The sequence below is a fragment of the Oncorhynchus masou genome, chromosome 1 (assembly GCF_036934945.1).
Source record: "Oncorhynchus masou masou isolate Uvic2021 chromosome 1, UVic_Omas_1.1, whole genome shotgun sequence".
In the NCBI taxonomy this organism is placed as follows: Eukaryota; Metazoa; Chordata; class Actinopteri; order Salmoniformes; family Salmonidae; genus Oncorhynchus; species Oncorhynchus masou.
The window spans coordinates 12,294,284-12,311,817 of NC_088212.1; the positions used below are offsets into that span (position 1 = coordinate 12,294,284).

At 46.1% G+C, this 17,534-nt stretch overlaps 1 protein-coding gene across 2 annotated transcripts in view; it reads right to left on the reverse strand.

The window, feature by feature from the left end:
• LOC135515759 (serine-rich coiled-coil domain-containing protein 1-like) overlaps positions 1-17,534 on the reverse strand; it is a 114,162-nt gene that overhangs the window by 52,894 nt on the left and 43,734 nt on the right. For both annotated transcript variants that reach the window (XM_064939512.1, XM_064939590.1), the window contains exons 6-9: positions 14,084-14,240; positions 11,970-12,047; positions 7,547-7,624; positions 3,535-3,612 (exon numbers count right to left, since the gene is read on the reverse strand). In XM_064939512.1, the coding sequence (XP_064795584.1) occupies positions 3,535-3,612; positions 7,547-7,624; positions 11,970-12,047; positions 14,084-14,240 (391 nt within the window). The remainder of the gene's footprint in view (positions 1-3,534; positions 3,613-7,546; positions 7,625-11,969; positions 12,048-14,083; positions 14,241-17,534) is intronic.

Here is a 17,534-nt window from a genome sequence, read left to right on the forward strand (position 1 = left end):
AGAACAGTGGAGAACAGAGAGGGTGGCACTGCCAGGGCCTGGCGGCTTGCTCTCAGCACAGAGACCCCTGCTGGGACCTGACTGGCACAGTGGGCACATGGCACGGGGATAGCCGTCTGCTCCATGTTCATGGAGCCTCTATAATAAGTCTGTCATTGCTAAAAGCAGATTAATGCCTGTGAGAGCAATCTTTAATTTAACATCATATCTCTCTTATAGGAAATTATCTCTTAAGTGTTTTTCCCCATTTTAAAGTCTCCAACAGTTTACAGGCACACTATACATTCCGGGCCTTCCAGCGATCCCCTTCATCCTTTTAAATAGCGTAAAGCTGAGCGATTAAGCAACATTTCTGTTATTTTCTGTTTTTTAAACAACTAATTGACCGATATTGGTTCAATTATTTGAATTCCATTTAGTTTGGTTTCTCTAGAAAGAAATCAGATCTGATGTAGTAGTGAGCTGTAGTTTCCAACAGGCCTATATTCTACACAGTTTAGCGCATAAAACGTGGCAATTAACTACAATAACCATAATTCATTGCGTGTCCACTTGTCCGGTCTGTGTGGGGCGCGGAGAATGTGAGAGACAGCAGAATGTGCGATTGAGAGGGATAGAGAGCAGTTGCTTCGTGAGGTATCTCTATCTGAAAATACATGATCTAAGTAATTGATAGTTGTTATTCAGCAGTCATAAAAGTAGGCCTTATTTACTTTGAAGAACTACTAAGATAGTGATTTTGTCAGACAGCGTAGGCAGCAGCTCTGTAGTGATGAGATGATGACTTGGAATGAAATAATAAAGTCATCAAATAAAATAAATGTAATAGACACAACAACTGGAATAAGTCGTGAATATATTATTGTTAATAAGTGATAAGCAGTTACAGCACTCAACCAACTTAATTCATAGTGCATTTAATCTTTAAAATAATAATATCTAAACCGAAATCTTTATTTTTTAAAATAATCCAACCGAAACGAGCTCAAAAAGCACTAAAGTAGCGACAACAGTGACTACTAGAAGACTAGACAGAGGGGAAGAAAAGAAAGAGGGACAAAGTGTTGCACATCAAGTACTTTTTTGATTCCCTATAAAACGTCCCCTCTTAAGAAAGCCAATGAAAATTGGCTTGGATAAAGAAAGCAATCTCAATTGATTTAAGCCCCTGAAAAACTTTCAAATAGCCTGTACCTCGAGCTCTTAAACGTCTCTGGAGGACATAAATCTCTCTCTCTCTCTCTCTAATCCTTAAATACAGTCTGAAGAAGCGAGAGGATTCACATCTATTCAGTTTGTCGAGTCATTCGAATGCCTTGCTCCCCAGTTGTCACTTCAGTTATTACTTTCAAACCCAATTCTTCCTCCCTTCATTGCTCCACCTATGTAGGAGGAACATGCCCTTCCGGCTGCATGGCTTCATAACTTCCCAGGACTTTGAGAAGTCTTTGCTCCAGAGCCTTTGGGAGCAGGGTGGACAGGACTGATGCCAAAAACAGTGTCCGGTGGAAGGGAAACAGGGCAGGCCAGTCCCTGGTGGTGTTGGGGGGCCTGGAAGGAGAGAGGACAGCACTAGCTCTGCCTGTAAGCTAATTAGCTCTGATGGAGAGAGAGAGAGGGAGGGAGGGAGAAAGAGAAAGAGGGAGGGAGAGAAAGAGAGAGAGGGGGAGAGAGAAAGAGAGTGCTCCAGAAAAAAATTCAATAACAAGACGACCTCCTGAAATCGCACCAGCCTTTCGAAATAGCTGACCCACTTGTGGACACACTTTCTATATCTGCCTGTCCTCGATGCAGTAACCTATATAGGTTAGCAGTATCTACACACGGGAGACTAAAAATGGGCAACTCATCTGCTGCTGCTGAGTAAAGTAACCTGTAAAACTAGGCAACGGGTCGCCAGCTGGTGCCATGATCATGTACGGTTTAGAATGTGGTCATGTGGAATGCATGTTTCAGTACATTAAACAGCTGATATATCCACAGTGTGTGAGAGGGGACACACATCTTCACACGACACTTTTATTAACTCCACCACTTCTCTAAAAAGAAGAGGGACGCTTGAGAAGAACAACAGCCCCTAAGACTTACGGAACGCAATAGCATAATATATGCGGGTTCTTGTCACCGGCACAATCTCCACTTCGCACCGTGTTCTTTTCAGTGATGACACTCAAGGCCAAGTATAATGGGGTGCTGACACACATTTGTGTTGCATTAGGCCCCGAACCGACAGAGAGGCAATTACAGGGGGCCATTTGAATGTGCATTATGGAAACACATTAGTAAGAATAGCAAACAAAGACTAGAGACATTTAACGAGGAGAAGAAAAAAGACACACAAGCTTATCTTTCTATGGGCCCAGAAATGCTGCGGCCACTAAAAGCCATCTCGGAGTGATAGAAGATAAATGATGGCGATGTTGAACCCTGCTTTCAGTGCTTTCTCCTCTGCTTAGCTGTAGGCAAACAGCGTGTGACGGCAGCAATATAAATGAGGACTAACAGCACCCCTCCTCCAAGACAACCACCATTCCCAGGTTTAACAAAGTGATTAAGTGACCATTTTGGTCTGTATGTGCTTCGCCACATTGTACAGACAAACCTTTCGTACAAGAAACTCCTAGAGTTAATAAAAGAGCACACATAGCCGACACGCACGTTTTGTTGTCAGTCACATCGTGTCATTTTCAGAACTGTATCTTAAATCTAGTTATGCGGTCATCATGAGAAACATGTTGATGCGTGCTGGGTGTGTGTGTAAAGGACTACTTAGCCTAGTTAAAGGTGCACTATGCAGAAATTACAATGCCATTTCCTGGTTGCTAAAACCCCTAATTTCAGTTTATGTGACAAACTAAGCTAGTGTAGTGTAGAGAATCATTGTACCATCTAAACCGCCATGAAATGTATTTTTTCCATCACAAAAATATTGTATTTTCAGCTGTTTGAAGCTGGTGTACAAAACCGAAAGTAAAAGACGCAAAGATGAAACTTAAGAACGGGAAGCATAGAAATAGCGTACATAGAACAGATCTACCACTTCTTAGACTTACTTTCAAGTAGAATGACAGATCTATAACTCACATTTCTATGTGGATTTGGTCACGTTGCCCCAAACATTTACATATTGCAACTTTAAAAACGATATCCATTGTAAATTGTGTGCACAGTGGGGAAAGTTTCCAGAGACAACTAGGAAGAAGCAAACTCGGTATGCTTTTTGTTGTTGTTGTTGTTGTTGCTATTGCAGGAAAGCCTTTTTTAGGCAGTCATCTGTTACGGCCCCCATGTTCCCAGACTGTTCCAACTCCCTAAGCCAGGCAGGCCATGTCATCTGCTGCAGGCTAAACTGAACACAGAGCTCTCAGGGAATAGACGTCACTTTATAATGGCAATGAGAAACCACTGAAGCTACGGTGTATCTGGGACATCTCCAAAAGGAAAGGTATATGTGAGACCATATTCAATTGTAAAGACGACAGATGCTAAACCGCCTGGGAGCCTCCGCAGTTCCAAATGGAGACATGTACTCACCTCTGATCCAGGGCGGTCTGTCTGCGTGGTTCTGTCAGCTTTTTGGCAGATGGGTTTCAGGGCAGCTTTGGCACTCTCCTGTACACAGAACACACAGACCAACATCAGGAATTTCACCCATACTAGGGGCCAGGAGTTTTCCCAGGTCAGGTTTCGGGTTCAGGAAAAACTCCTGACCCCGGATATCATAGTTCGGGCCAGAGGTTTTGGCTTGATCAAGTGGCCTGACATCATTGGTCTTACTACTAACAGTTATTATCGAACACGACTTAAGAAACACCACCTGCAAAAAAAATCATGCATAAAATATTCAACACCATCCAAGGCCACAAACCCTAAAACCACTGGGTCATGAACGTTTTTTGAAAGACACGCCGGGAGGATTTCGCAACCAAACCTTGGACCATGGTACCTTGCAAAGTGCACCAGAGAAAACAAAAGGCTAATAAAAACAGACAGGTAGTGCTGGCCAATGCGCTGCGAGGCCTCACTCTGGCATAATGAATACTTCTCAGCTGGCAGATTTAGCAGCAGGCTGGAGGGGAGATTGGCTAAGAGCTGCCCTTTCCTTGAAAATACCGCCCTTCTTTTTGGGGGGGGGGGGCTGCCGACGATTCCCCTGCAAATGATGCTGGTGAGCATTACGTTCTGTTAATATCAATTCTATCAATCAGTGTTTCAATCCTGGTTTGCAATCTGAGGCATATGTCCTGAATTAAAGTGGGTTATGCTGTGGCAGCAACCATGGCTGGTGAATGCCGCATGCAATCTGCCGGGGAGGATCGTCGCACCACCAGCGCCAGACTTCAAACGGTACGGAGGTCTCCCAACATCACTCGTCTTTGGCTAAGATCCTTGTTTCATGAGGATTCTGATTGATTGGGCCATTCTTATCTAAGCTGGGCCAACACCACATTGCTTAGTGTGTTTTCTTATGGACCATATGGTAGTCTGAAGAGAAGGAGAGAGGAGCAATCGGTACCGAGAACCAGAATGTGCAAACACACAGATGTCAAACGGGAACTGACTCTGCGGGGCATACTGGCAGTGCTAGACATGATGACATGTTATATATAAAACATGACAAATGAAGCCTCGGAAGCAATATGTCAAATTATACATGTTTCTCAGTACAATACCAACAGCTCTACAAACCCAGAAAAACACTTTACATTCCCGACTTGTATTTGGTTTATTTTGGGAACATAAATTCTCCATTAAAACAACAACAAACAAAATTACTTGTTTCGGTTTTCAAATCAAATACAAAGCTAGGTAAAAAAAAATAATAATAATAATTTTGCTTTCTAAATTTGATCAAATGCGATCAAAGCCAATTAAAATAAACATTCAACAACACTACTTTTCCCTTTGTTAGTCAATCTTCATTTTTCTCTTTAATCTATATTATGAAGGGGAGAGGAGAGCAGTGCTGAGTGTGATAAGCTGGAGAGAAAGTCCTAAACAAGGAAAGAAATGGAGAGGGGGAGAGTTAGAGAGAGATATGTCTCCTAAGTGCCCTCTACTGTTGTCAAAGGAACGGCTAGAGGCTGAAGTGCTGTCTGTGTGCCCTGTGCTGAGGTGCTGTCTGTGTGCCCTGTGCTGAGGTGCTGTCTGTGTGCCCTGTGCTGAGGTGCTGTCTGCGTGCACCATGCCCTGTGCTGCACCATGCTGAGGTGCTGTCTGCGTGCACCATGCTGAGGTGCTGTCTGCGTGCCCTGTGCTGAGGTGCTGTCTGAGTGCACCATGCTGAGGTGCTGTCTGCGTGCACCATGCTGAGGTGCTGTCTGAGTGCACCATGCTGAGGTGCTGTCTGAGTGCACCATGCTGAGGTGCTGTCTGCGTGCACCATGCTGAGGTGCTGTCTGCGTGCACCATGCTGAGGTGCTGTCTGAGTGCACCATGCTGAGGTGGTGCTGTCTGCGTGCACCATGCTGAGGGTGCTGTGCACCATGCTGATGTGCTGCACCATGCTGAGGTGCTGTCTGAGTGCACCATGCTGAGGTGTGCTGTCTGCTGAGGTGCACCATGCTGAGGTGCTGTCTGCGTGCACCATGCTGAGGTGCTGTCTGCGTGCACCATGCTGAGGTGCTGTCTGCGTGCACCATGCTGAGGTGCTGTCTGAGTGCACCATGCTGAGGTGCTGTCTGCGTGCACCATGCTGAGGTGCTGTCTGCGTGCACCATGCTGAGGTGCTGTCTGAGTGCACCATGCTGAGGTGCTGTCTGTGTGCACCATGCTGAGGTGTGTCTGAGTGCACCATGCTGAGGTGCTGTGAGTGCACCATGCTGAGGTGCTGCACCATGCTGAGGTGCTGTCTGAGTGCCCATGCTGAGGTGCTGTGCTGAGGTCTGTCGTGCACCATGCTGAGTGGTGCTGAGGTCGTGCACCATGCTGAGGTGCTGTCTGAGTGCACCATGCTGAGGTGCTGTCTGCGTGAACCATGCTGAGGTGCTGTCTGAGTGCCCCATGCTGAGGTGCTGTCTGCGTGCCCCATGCTGAGGTGCTGTCTGAGTGCACCATGCTGAGGTGCTGTCTGAGTGCACCATGCTGAGGTGTGCGTGAACCATGCTGAGGTGCTGTCTGCGTGTACCATGCTGAGGTGCTGCTGAGTGCCCTGCTGAGGTGCTGTGCACCATGCTGAGGTGCTGTCTGTACCATCTGAGGTGCTGTGCACCATGCTGAGGTGTGTCTGAGTGTACCATGCTGAGGTGTGTGCGTGCACCATGCTGAGGTGCTGTCTGAGTGCACCATGCTGAGGTGCTGTCTGAGTGCACCATGCTGAGGTGCTGTCTGCGTGCACCATGCTGAGGTGCTGTCTGCGTGCACCATGCTGAGGTGCTGTCTGGTGCTGTCTGAGGTGCGTGAGTGCACCATGCTGAGGTGCTGTCTGAGTGCACCATGCTGAGGTGCTGTCTGCGTGCACCATGCTGAGGTGTGTCTGAGTGCACCATGCTGAGGTGCTGTCTGCGTGTCTGAGTGCACCATGCACCATGCTGAGGTGCTGTCTGCGTGCACCATGCTGAGGTGCTGTCTGAGTGCACCATGCTGAGGTGCTGTCTGCGTGCACCATGCTGAGGTGCTGTCTGAGTGCACCATGCTGAGGTGCTGTCTGCGTGCACCATGCTGCTGTCTGCTGTCATGTACCATGGAGGTGCTGTCTGTGTGCCCTGTGCTGAGGTGCTGTCTGAGTGCACCATGCTGAGGTGCTGTCTGAGTGCACCATGCTGAGGTGCTGTCTGAGTGCACCATGCTGACCATGCTGAGGTGGTGCTGTCTGTGTGTACCATGCTGAGGTGCGCACCATGCTGAGGTGCTGTCTGAGTGCACCATGCTGAGGTGCTGTCTGTGCCCCATGCTGAGGTGCTGAGGTCTGCGTGCACCATGCTGAGGTGCTGTCTGCACCATGCTGAGGTGCTGCGTGCACCATGCTGAGGTGCTGTCTGCGTGCACCATGCTGAGGTGCTGTCTGAGTGCACCATGCTGAGGTGCTGTCTGCGTGCACCATGCTGAGGTGCTGTCTGCGTGCACCATGCTGAGGTGCTGTCTGAGTGCACCATGCTGAGGTGCTGTCTGTGTGCCCTGTGCTGAGGTGCTGTCTGCGTGCACCATGCTGAGGTGCTGTCTGCGTGCCCTGTGCTGAGGTGCTGTCTGAGTGTACCATGCTGAGGTGCTGTCTGAGTGTACCATGCTGAGGTGCTGTCTGAGTGTACCATGCTGAGGTGCTGTCTGCGTGCCCTGTGCTGAGGTGCTGTCTGAGTGTACCATGCTGAGGTGCTCCAAAGCAATAAGGAGCTTCCATGTCAATCGGACCCAGTTGTTTCTGTTTTGAACAGGTTAAAGGACAACACATGTGCATCCTGAGAAGTCACTAGTGCACCTCCCGTGTCCCATTCTGTATCGAATCGGACTATGTATCAGAAGTGAACTGAATTCCTAATGGAAGAACTCACATACATTACATGCAATGCTCAAACATTCTTCTCACACAGTACTACAGTGTGCCTCTCACCAGTTCAGCCTGCAGTTGGAGGATCAGCTCGTCCTTCTCCCTCAGCTGCAGCACCAGAGCTTCTTCCCTCCCCGGCTCCTGGAATGAAGAGCAGAGAAAGTCAAACACTACTTCAGGAGGATACACAGGGGAAGGTGAACACTGAGCATAGAGCCACCACATTTTTAACTGTACCTTTATTTAACTAGTCAAGTCAAGTTAAGAACAAATGTTTATTTACAATGACGGCCTACCGCGGCTAAACCCTAACCTGGACGACGCTGGGCCAATTGTACGCCGCCCTATGGGACCCACAATCACGGCCGGTTGTGACACAGCCTGGAATCAAACCAGGATCTGAAGTGACGCATCTAGCACTAAGATGCAGTGCCTTAGACCGCCGCGCCACTTGGCAACCACCACACTCGGGAGCCAACCACATCACTACCATAGAACAGAAGGTAATGTCTAGAATGTGGAGTCAGAACACAGGTCACTGTATAATGGAGTCAGAACACAGGCCCCTGTATTGTGGAACAGGGGAAGTGGGGAGCAGGACAGAAAGAGAGGGGGGAGAGCAGGGTGAAGAGTGTGTGTACAGTATGTGCTCTCCCTCTGGTAAACTTAAGATGAACTATGGCTGCATCACAGCAAATACAGCACTACTTTCTCCATGACCTTGTCTGGTCAACAGCCAGTAAGGGGAGGCAGGCCCGAGCAACCATATATGGCCAACGCTCTAACCACAACGCTCTACCCGCTGCCCCGATTATAAACTGGTTAACAACAATATTAGAGCAGTAAAAATAAATGTTTTGTCATACCCGTGGTACTCAGTCTGATATACCATGCCTGTCAGCCAATCAGCATTCAGGGTTTTAAATACCCAGTTAATAAATAAACAACGATAGAACTCTGCGGTCTACATGACCCAATGTTGCAAATCTGAATCGGCTTAGTGCCTTCCGCTGCTTTATTCCTGTTGCTTTCTTTGGGTTTTTCCTAACACAACATCCCCCCCCCATGAAAAAAAAACCATGCGTGGGCGGAAAGTTTGTCTCTTTCTGAAACAGACCTTGTCATATTAGTCCGTTAATGCCATGGAAGCCTGTGTTTCTGTCTTCCGTGGTGGGGTCGCGTCCTGAGGAGGTCACACAGAGTAAACAGGGAACTGTAACATCCTCTAAACCCGCCGCCTGAGGGGAATCCTTAAATCTGTCTTCATTAGAGATGTTCACGGACAGGCACTTTATCTGCACATTACCATAGAGGAGGAAGAGAGAGACAGACAGAGCGAGACTGGGTCCCCAGCCCAACCCACCCTCGCCACCCCTATGAATATACAACAGAACAACACGTAGGCAGCCTCTCTCCCTCCCCACAATGAGCCTGACCACCCAAGGTTAACAAAGTTGGGCTGAATGTCTGTATAGTGACCCTATTGGTCAGCCTAATTCGCAGTGAGGGTAGAATGTTTACAGCAAATGTGGCCGGGCCCTGGGCAAAAACAGCAGTAGGCACGCACACACACACACACACCTTAACAGCACCTCAAGGAGACAGCCAGGCTGCGGAAGGTTTCTAAGAGTTCAGGTTTATCTGCAGCCTCACCCGGCCTCTGGACAGGATGTCAGAAAGTGTTGCCTTTCCTGCCACTTCTTTGTACAGAGACAACACAAAAGTGTTTGGGGAAAAGGTTACGCGAAACACGTCAGGCGATGGATGAGCTTGGCATTCCGCTGTGATCACTCCATCCAAGGAGGAGTGATGAGAGAGCGCCCGCCATGCCGCTGCCTGCTCCCATTCCCCAGCCGTACGCCGGCGCTGTGCTCTCCACGGGAGCCGCTTTCCAAGGGCGCTAATTATAAAAAGGCAGGGATAGCAAATGTTCGCTAAAGGAAGTTTTGCTCAAAGTAGGACAAGGAGTGACATGGTTTCGTCTCAGGTGGGTTCCAGGGCTTTATTTTTAAACTCAGATTTTTCTGGAACGGCAGGACGAGTCCCACCACTCTACCCTTTCATCCAACAATGTCAGATGCATGGGCTCTCTCTCTCTCTCTCTCTCGGAGGAGGAGATGGACCAGAGCGTCACATGGCGCTCCTTCTGCATAGTGTTCCTGCTCCTGCTGGTGTGGCTGCTCCATGTAGGTCAGTAAAGAGGTCACAAACACAAACACACACACACACATACTCACACACCCACACGCATACACAAAAACCTAATTTCCACTCATGCGCTCTTTACTCCACAAGCGCCACAAAAACTCTGCTGCCAACCACCAAACTAAATCACCTTTCTCTTAGAAAACCCTGACAAAAGCCCATTTGATAATTCCTCCACTGCCACCCTGAGACTTCCCCAAAGGGATTCATTAATGAGATCATCTCATCTAGATCAAATTCCACTGATGCAATGAGGGAGAAAGGCTCAGGTTGCTGTGGTACTTTAAGGTGCAGACAGACTGGAACAGGTTTTTGATCTTTTAAAGAACTGCAGGTGGTAGAAAATACTTCTAAATGTGTCCAGACTGGAGAAAGCTTTAGAGGTTTATTATACAGCACGGTCGAGATACAGTGGGGAGAACAAGTATTTGATACACTGCCGATTTTGCAGGTTTTCCTACTTACAAAGCATGTAGAGGTCTGTACATTTTTATCATAGGTACATTTCAATTTCAACTGTGAGAGACGGAATCTAAAACAAAAATCCAGAAAATCACATTGTATGATTTTTAAGTAATTAATTTGCATTTTATTGCATGACATAAGTATTTGATCACCTACCAACCAGTAAGAATTCCGGCTCTCACAAACCTGTTTTTCTTTAAGAAGCCCTCCTGTTCTCCACTCATTACCTGTATTAACTGCACCTGTTTGAACCTGTACAAAAGACACCTGTCCACACACTCAATCAAACAGACTCCAACCTCTCCACAATGGCCAAGACCAGAGAGCTGTGTAAGGACATCAGGGATAACATTGTAGACCTACACAAGGCTGGGATGGGCTCCAGGACAATTTATTTATTATTATTTATTTTTTTAACCTTTATTTAACCAGGCAAGTCAGTTAAGAACAAATTCTTATTTTCAATGACGGCCTCAGAACAGTGGGTTAACTGCCTTGTTCAGGGGCAGAATGACAGATTTGTACCTTTTCAGCTCGGGGGTTTGAACTTGCAACCTTCCGGTTACTAGTCCAACGCTCTAATCACTAGGCTAACCTGCCAATAGGCAAACAGCTTGGTGAGAAGGCAACAACTGTTGGCGCAATTATTAGACAATGGAAGAGGTTCAAGATGACGGTCAATCACCATTGGTCTGGGGCTCCATGCTAAATCTCACCTTGTGAGGCATCAATGATCATGAAGAAGGTGAGGGATCAGCCCAGAGCTACACGGCAGGACCTGGTCAATGACCTGAAGAGAGCTGGGACCACAGTCTCAAAGAAAACCATTAGTAACACACTACGCCATCATGGATTAAAATCCTGCAGCGCACGCAAGGTCCCCCTGTTAAAGCCAGCGCATGTCCAGGCCCGTCTGAAGTTTACCAATGACCATCTGGATGATCCAGAGGAGGAATGGGAGAAGGTCATTTTTGTCCGATGAGACAAAAATAGAGCTTTTAGGTCTAAACTCCACTCGCCGTGTTAGGAGGAAGAAGAAGGATGAGTACAACCCCAAGAACACCATCCCAACTGTGAAGCATGGAGGTGGAAACATCATTCTTTGGGGATGCTTTTCTGCAAAGGGGACAGGACAACTGCACCGTATTGAGGGGAGGATGGATGGGGCCATGTATCGCGAGATCTTGGCCAACAACCTCCTTCCCTCAGTAAGAGCATTGAAGATGGGTCGTCTTCCAGCATGACAGCAACCCGAAACACACAGCCAGGGCAACTAAGGAGTGGCTCCGTAAGAAGCATCTCAAGGTCCTGGAGTGGACTAGCCAGTCTCCAGACCTGAACCCAAAAGAAAATCTTTGGAGGGAGCTGAAAGTCCGTATTGCCCAGCGACAGCCCCGAAACCTAAAGGATCTGGAGAAGGTCTGTATGGAGGAGTGGGCCAAAATCCCTGCTGCAGTGTGTGCAAACCTGGTCAAGAACTACAGGAAACGTATGATGTCTGTAATTGCAAACAAAGGTTTCTGTACCAAATATTAAGTTCTGCTTTTCTGATGTATCAAATACACATGTCAGGCAATAAAATGCTAATGAATTACTTTAAAAAATCATACAATGTGATTTCCTGGATTTTTGTTTTAGATTCCGTCTCTCACAGTTGAAGTGTACCTATGATACAAAGCATATAGAGGTCTGCAATTTGTAAGTAGGAAAACCTGCAAAATCGGCAGTGTATCAAATACTTGTTCTCCCCACTATAGATGCCCCTTGTGGTTAAGCCTTGCGGAGGTGATCTGTTAGCTGTGAAAAAAAACATTACCTTGAGGGGCAGTGACTTCTCACTACAAGGGCTGATGGGGAGAGAATGAAGGATGCTTGCAGGGCTTGTGTCAGTGCTCTGAGGGAGAGAGGTTCAGAAATGTTATTGTTATTTACATTTACATTTAAGTCATATTTGCAATAACATGCACACAATCCTAAAACGATTACATTCTTAATTTATTATTTAAATAAAATGTATTATTTTGAGGTGAGAGGATAACATGTCAATAGGAATATGATAAATATACTGTAACGGGAAGTTGAAAATAACACACAGTACAGACAGGAGAAAGACTGTTACAACACTGACCATTCATGTCATTTGATGCCTTCTTGCCTCATTTACAGTGACATCAAGACTATCGTACAGCGTCTCATCACATCCAGGTTCAGTTATACATCTATTATCATGCTTCAATATATAGAATATCCTAACTCTAACAGGGTAATCATCTTCAGATATTATGTGATTGGATGCCCTTAAAGTGAAGCAGTGGGTATTGGGCACTTACAGGTGCAGTGTATATATAGTCAGACAGACTAGTCTGACCCAGAATGTTTGAACTTTGATCAATGTGTATCCCCACATGCATGTTTAAGGTCACATTTATCCTACAGGCTGGCGTAGAAATGTCCAGACAATTAGATAAGGTTCAGTTAAAACCCCTTTCAATTTCGGCATGGCGTTGCCTGAAAGCATTCATTTGAATAACGTTTTATTTGAGGTGTCAGAGCTCAGTGACCAGAGATGATAAATTAATAATGTAGCCCCCAGCCCACTTTGATACACATTAATCATATTGAAATCAGAAATCAAGAATTGAAATGCTTAAAATAACTAAAGGCATTTTACCCCCTTTAAACTTGGCATTCAAAAGGGTATTCAGAGCCTCTGTGAAAAGCATCCGGTGCAATAACGTTTTTTTTTTGCCTGAGCAGAAAGGCCCAGAGCCTCTGTGTTTTATCCAATATTAGACTGTTTTATTCTGTATGTGTAAAGGATGAAACACCACAAGAGGAGGAGAAAAGCATATAACAGAGAAAAAGACAATGTCTCGCTCGAATCAGCTTGTGATCTGTTTGCGTTCGTTTGGATCTCAGTTTAAACACAACAACAGGCAGATGCTACTAGAGGGAGGTGTCATCCAATAACAACACAGGGAGATGTGAATTACAGCTGTCTTGTCACCAAATAATATATTCAGACTGTTACGGTCTTTTTGCCAGAGCAGTCGCTTGGTACTGTAGGACTGGGTCTTGTCCATGGCCATTGTAGAATGGATTGCAAGAAATTAAATGTTAACCAAACACCATGGAATCTGCTGGGACGATAGCAATGTGTGATTTCTTGTCTAATCAGCCATTACACAAATAGCTAATCACTTTATAATAGTAGGATGTAATTTGATTGCGTTTCTTTAGCCACTCCAGATACTATCCATTCCCAGAATCAAAAGCCTCATTAAATAAACAAAGGCGTTTAAAAAGCTGTGGAGGGCACGGCGTCGGGTGAGGCTTTAACAAGCTCCCAGCTTCCCTGAGTGACAACGCCAAAAGCCCATAGCTATTCAAATAAACAAATGTAAGTACTTGTTGTTGAGGTACTTGTTGTTGAGGTTTAAAAATACCATGTTCAGGCCTTTGATAGAGGAGAATACCAGTAGATGAAGGCTGGCTGGTCTGCTGCTGGGGCATCTACCATTCTGATGTAGGCTACATCACATGTTGCTCTCAATTGGGTGATTAATGCCATTGACTAGGGTCTTTGTTATGCTCATGGTTAAGTTTATATCAATGGCTATGTGGTCATCAATTAAACTTGCAGGGAAACCCTTGAAATTGATGATGCATTCATGGGTCATGTCACCCCACCCTCCCTCCACAGTCGCCCACTCCCTCCCTCCATGCTCCCTCCACCCCCACTCCATCTACACTCCTTCCCTCCACGCTCCCTCCCTCCCTAGCTTCCCTCCCTCCAGTCACTCCCTCCCCCCTCGCTTCCTCCCATCATCCTCCTCCACCCCCCCTCACCACCCTCTCCCCTTCTCCTCACCACCCTCCCTCCCTCCAAAACTGGTGTAACGTTAGACAGGTGGTCCTACTGTAGCCTACCTCCTGCAGGGTCCTCCGGAGGCGCAGCAGCAAGGTCTTGACGGAGGTGCAGTCTTGCTGCATCAGCCTAAGGGGCAGTGCCTCTAGCCCCGGGGCCTCGTCCTCCCGGCCCAGGCACCAGTCAGCAGGCAGCAGGGTAGTGGGCCAGCTCGGCTCCCTGGAACACAAGCACAGAACCACCGTCACACCCGTGCGCAAGCACACACACACACACACACACACACACACACACACACACACACACACACACACACACACACACACACACACACACACACACACACACACACACACACACACACACACACACACTTACTTAAATTGTGGGCCATATTCAAAGATACAGTACATACTAAGTTAAAATAAGATTAAGCCATTTAGCAAATTATTTTATCCAGAGCGACATACAGAGCTCCCGGGTGGCGCAGCAGTCTAAGGCACTGCATCTCGGTGCTAGGGGCGTTACTACAGACCCTGATTCGATTCCAGGCTGTATCACAACCGGCCATGATTTGGAGTTCCATAGGGAGGCGCACAATTGGCCCAGCGTTGTCCTGGTTAGGGTTTGGCAGGCGGTAGGCCGTCATTGTAAATAAGAATTTGTTATTAACTGACTTGCTTAGTTAAATAAAGGTTAAATAAAAAATACAATCATGCTTGCATACATTTTATGGACAGGTGGTCTCAGGAATTGAACCCATTATCCTGGAGTTGCAAGCGCAGACAGAAATATAAAGAAAGAAATATGTTAAAGACCAATAACAAATACTTCTACAATTCAAAACAGAAACTAGACTCACACAGAAACTAGACTCTCAACTGGACTGGTTCAGATTGTCAGTTGTGTTCAGATTTTAGAACCATGGAATCTGTTCACAGCAGAGAATCTGAATAGTTTAGTTGAGTCTAGATTTTCTTCAATGGTCAGTGTGAACTCTGTCTGATGATAAAACCCCTCATCATGCAGCCAAGGAGGTCCATGTGTCACTTCAGAGCTGCTCCACACAACGCAGCCGAGAAAATTAACCACGTCTGCCAATATCAAGTGGATCTACTTCCTCGTGTGAGATGGTACTTCATTCCGACAGGACAGGAGCTGTGATTCATTACTTCCTATCAGCAATTGCCATCGCAGATATCCTTTGTCTACACAGGTATGAAAGGAATCTCTTGTTGAGCGTTCCTCGTCAAACAAGATCGACTGTGGTAATTAGTGATATTGCTTCAGATACTTCCACCTGACCAGAGCAATGAGAGATGAATGTGTCCAGATAACCTTATCCACAGATGAAGCCTCCATTTTAGTTCCTTATCCTCCTTTATTTCACTTTCTTATCCTCTTGTGCAAAATGGAGACGGTAACCAAGGGGATTTACATGTTTTGCTTGCAAATGAAACTGACTTGCAACCCCAAATCCCCTCCAATTGTATTAATTGGAGAGGAGTTCTTCCTTCGCAGACAATCGAGGCCATTGTGGTGAAGAAGACCATGTGTAAATTGGATATCTGCGAGATACATAAGACAGTCGTTGAAAGCTAAGCGAGTGTCCCTGCTTGTGTATTTAGAGTAAGTTCTGTTTTCCATCATCAACAACAACAAAACATTGTCCAATTAATGTGAAGTTGTAGAATAAACAACTACAGTTCTACACTGACATGTTCATATCTGCTAGCTAGCTGTTGACATGTTCATATCTGCGAGCTAGCTGTTGACATGTTCATATCTGCTAGCTAGCTGTTGACATGTTCATATCTGCTAGCTGCTGTTGACATGTTCATATCTGCGAGCTAGCTGTTGACATGTTCATATCTGCTAGCTGCTGTTGACATGTTCACATCTGCTAGCTAGCTGTTGACATGTTCATATCTGCTAGCTGCTGTTGACATGTTCACATCTGCGAGCTAGCTGTTGACATGTTCATATCTGCTAGCTGCTGTTGACATGTTCATATCTGCGAGCTAGCTGTTGACATGTTCATATCTGCTAGCTAGCTGTTGACATGTTCATATCTGCTAGCTAGCTGTTGACATGTTCATATCTGCGAGCTAGCTGTTGACATGTTCATATCTGCTAGCTGCTGTTGACATGTTCACATCTGCGAGCTAGCTGTTGACATGTTCATATCTGCTAGCTGCTGTTGACATGTTCATATCTGCGAGCTAGCTGTTGACATGTTCATATCTGCTAGCTAGCTGTTGACATGTTCATATCTGCTAGCTAGCTGTTGACATGTTCATATCTGCTAGCTGCTGTTGACATGTTCATATCTGCTAGCTGCTGTTGACATGTTCATATCTGCGAGCTAGCTGTTGACATGTTCATATCTGCTAGCTGCTGTTGACATGTTCATATCTGCGAGCTAGCTGTTGACATGTTGACTAGCTGTTGACATGTTCATATCTGCTAGCTAGCTGTTGACATGTTCATATCTCAAGCTAGCTGTTGACATGTTCATATCTGCGAGCTAGCTGTTGACATGTTCATATCTGCGAGCTAGCTGTTGACATGTTCATATCTGCGAGCTAGCTGTTGACATGTTCATATCTGCGAGCTAGCTGTTGACATGTTCATATCTGCTAGCTGCTGTTGACATGTTCTAGCTGTTGACATGTTCATATCTGCTAGCTGCTGTTGACATGTTCATATCTGCGAGCTAGCTGTTGACATGTTCATATCTGCTAGCTAGCTGTTGACATGTTCATATCTGCTAGCTGCTGTTGACATGTTCATATCTGCGAGCTAGCTGTTGACATGTTCATATCTGCTAGCTGCTGTTGACATGTTCATATCTGCGAGCTAGCTGTTGACATGTTCATATCTGCTAGCTGACATGCATATCTTGAGCTAGCTGTTGACATGTTCATATCTGCTAGCTAGCTGTTGACATGTTCATATCTGCTAGCTGCTGTTGACATGTTCATATCTGCGAGCTAGCTGTTGACATGTTCATATCTGCTAGCTGCTGTTGACATGTTCACATCTGCTAGCTAGCTGTTGACATTTTTGATACTACTGTGCAGTGCGATTGCTCAAACGCTTGAAGACATTTTCAAAAGGTGAGTACAAAAACACCAAAGCGATTTCTAAAAACAGACAACAGAAAGAGAGCTAGCGGGCTGCATGCAAACACCAGGAAGGAAGTCTCATTATAAACAGTATCCATAACACTTAAACCAGGCGAGTTTCAGCACTGAAATAAAGGTGCATTCACTAATGCAGTAATGGCACCTATAAAACTACAAAATGAACATCGGCTTGATGAAATCATCAAGACAAGCGTTTTGTTGGGCAAACTAATAGCAAATAAATGCCTGAGAATATAAGGCATTGACGTAGGTAGGACAGTTGGGCTAGCAAAAGAAGACCTCCCCATCCCATGGAAATTACAGTTGGGTTTTAAAGACCGGAGACTTAAACAGAGCTCCTGACTGATGACACGATCTATCACAC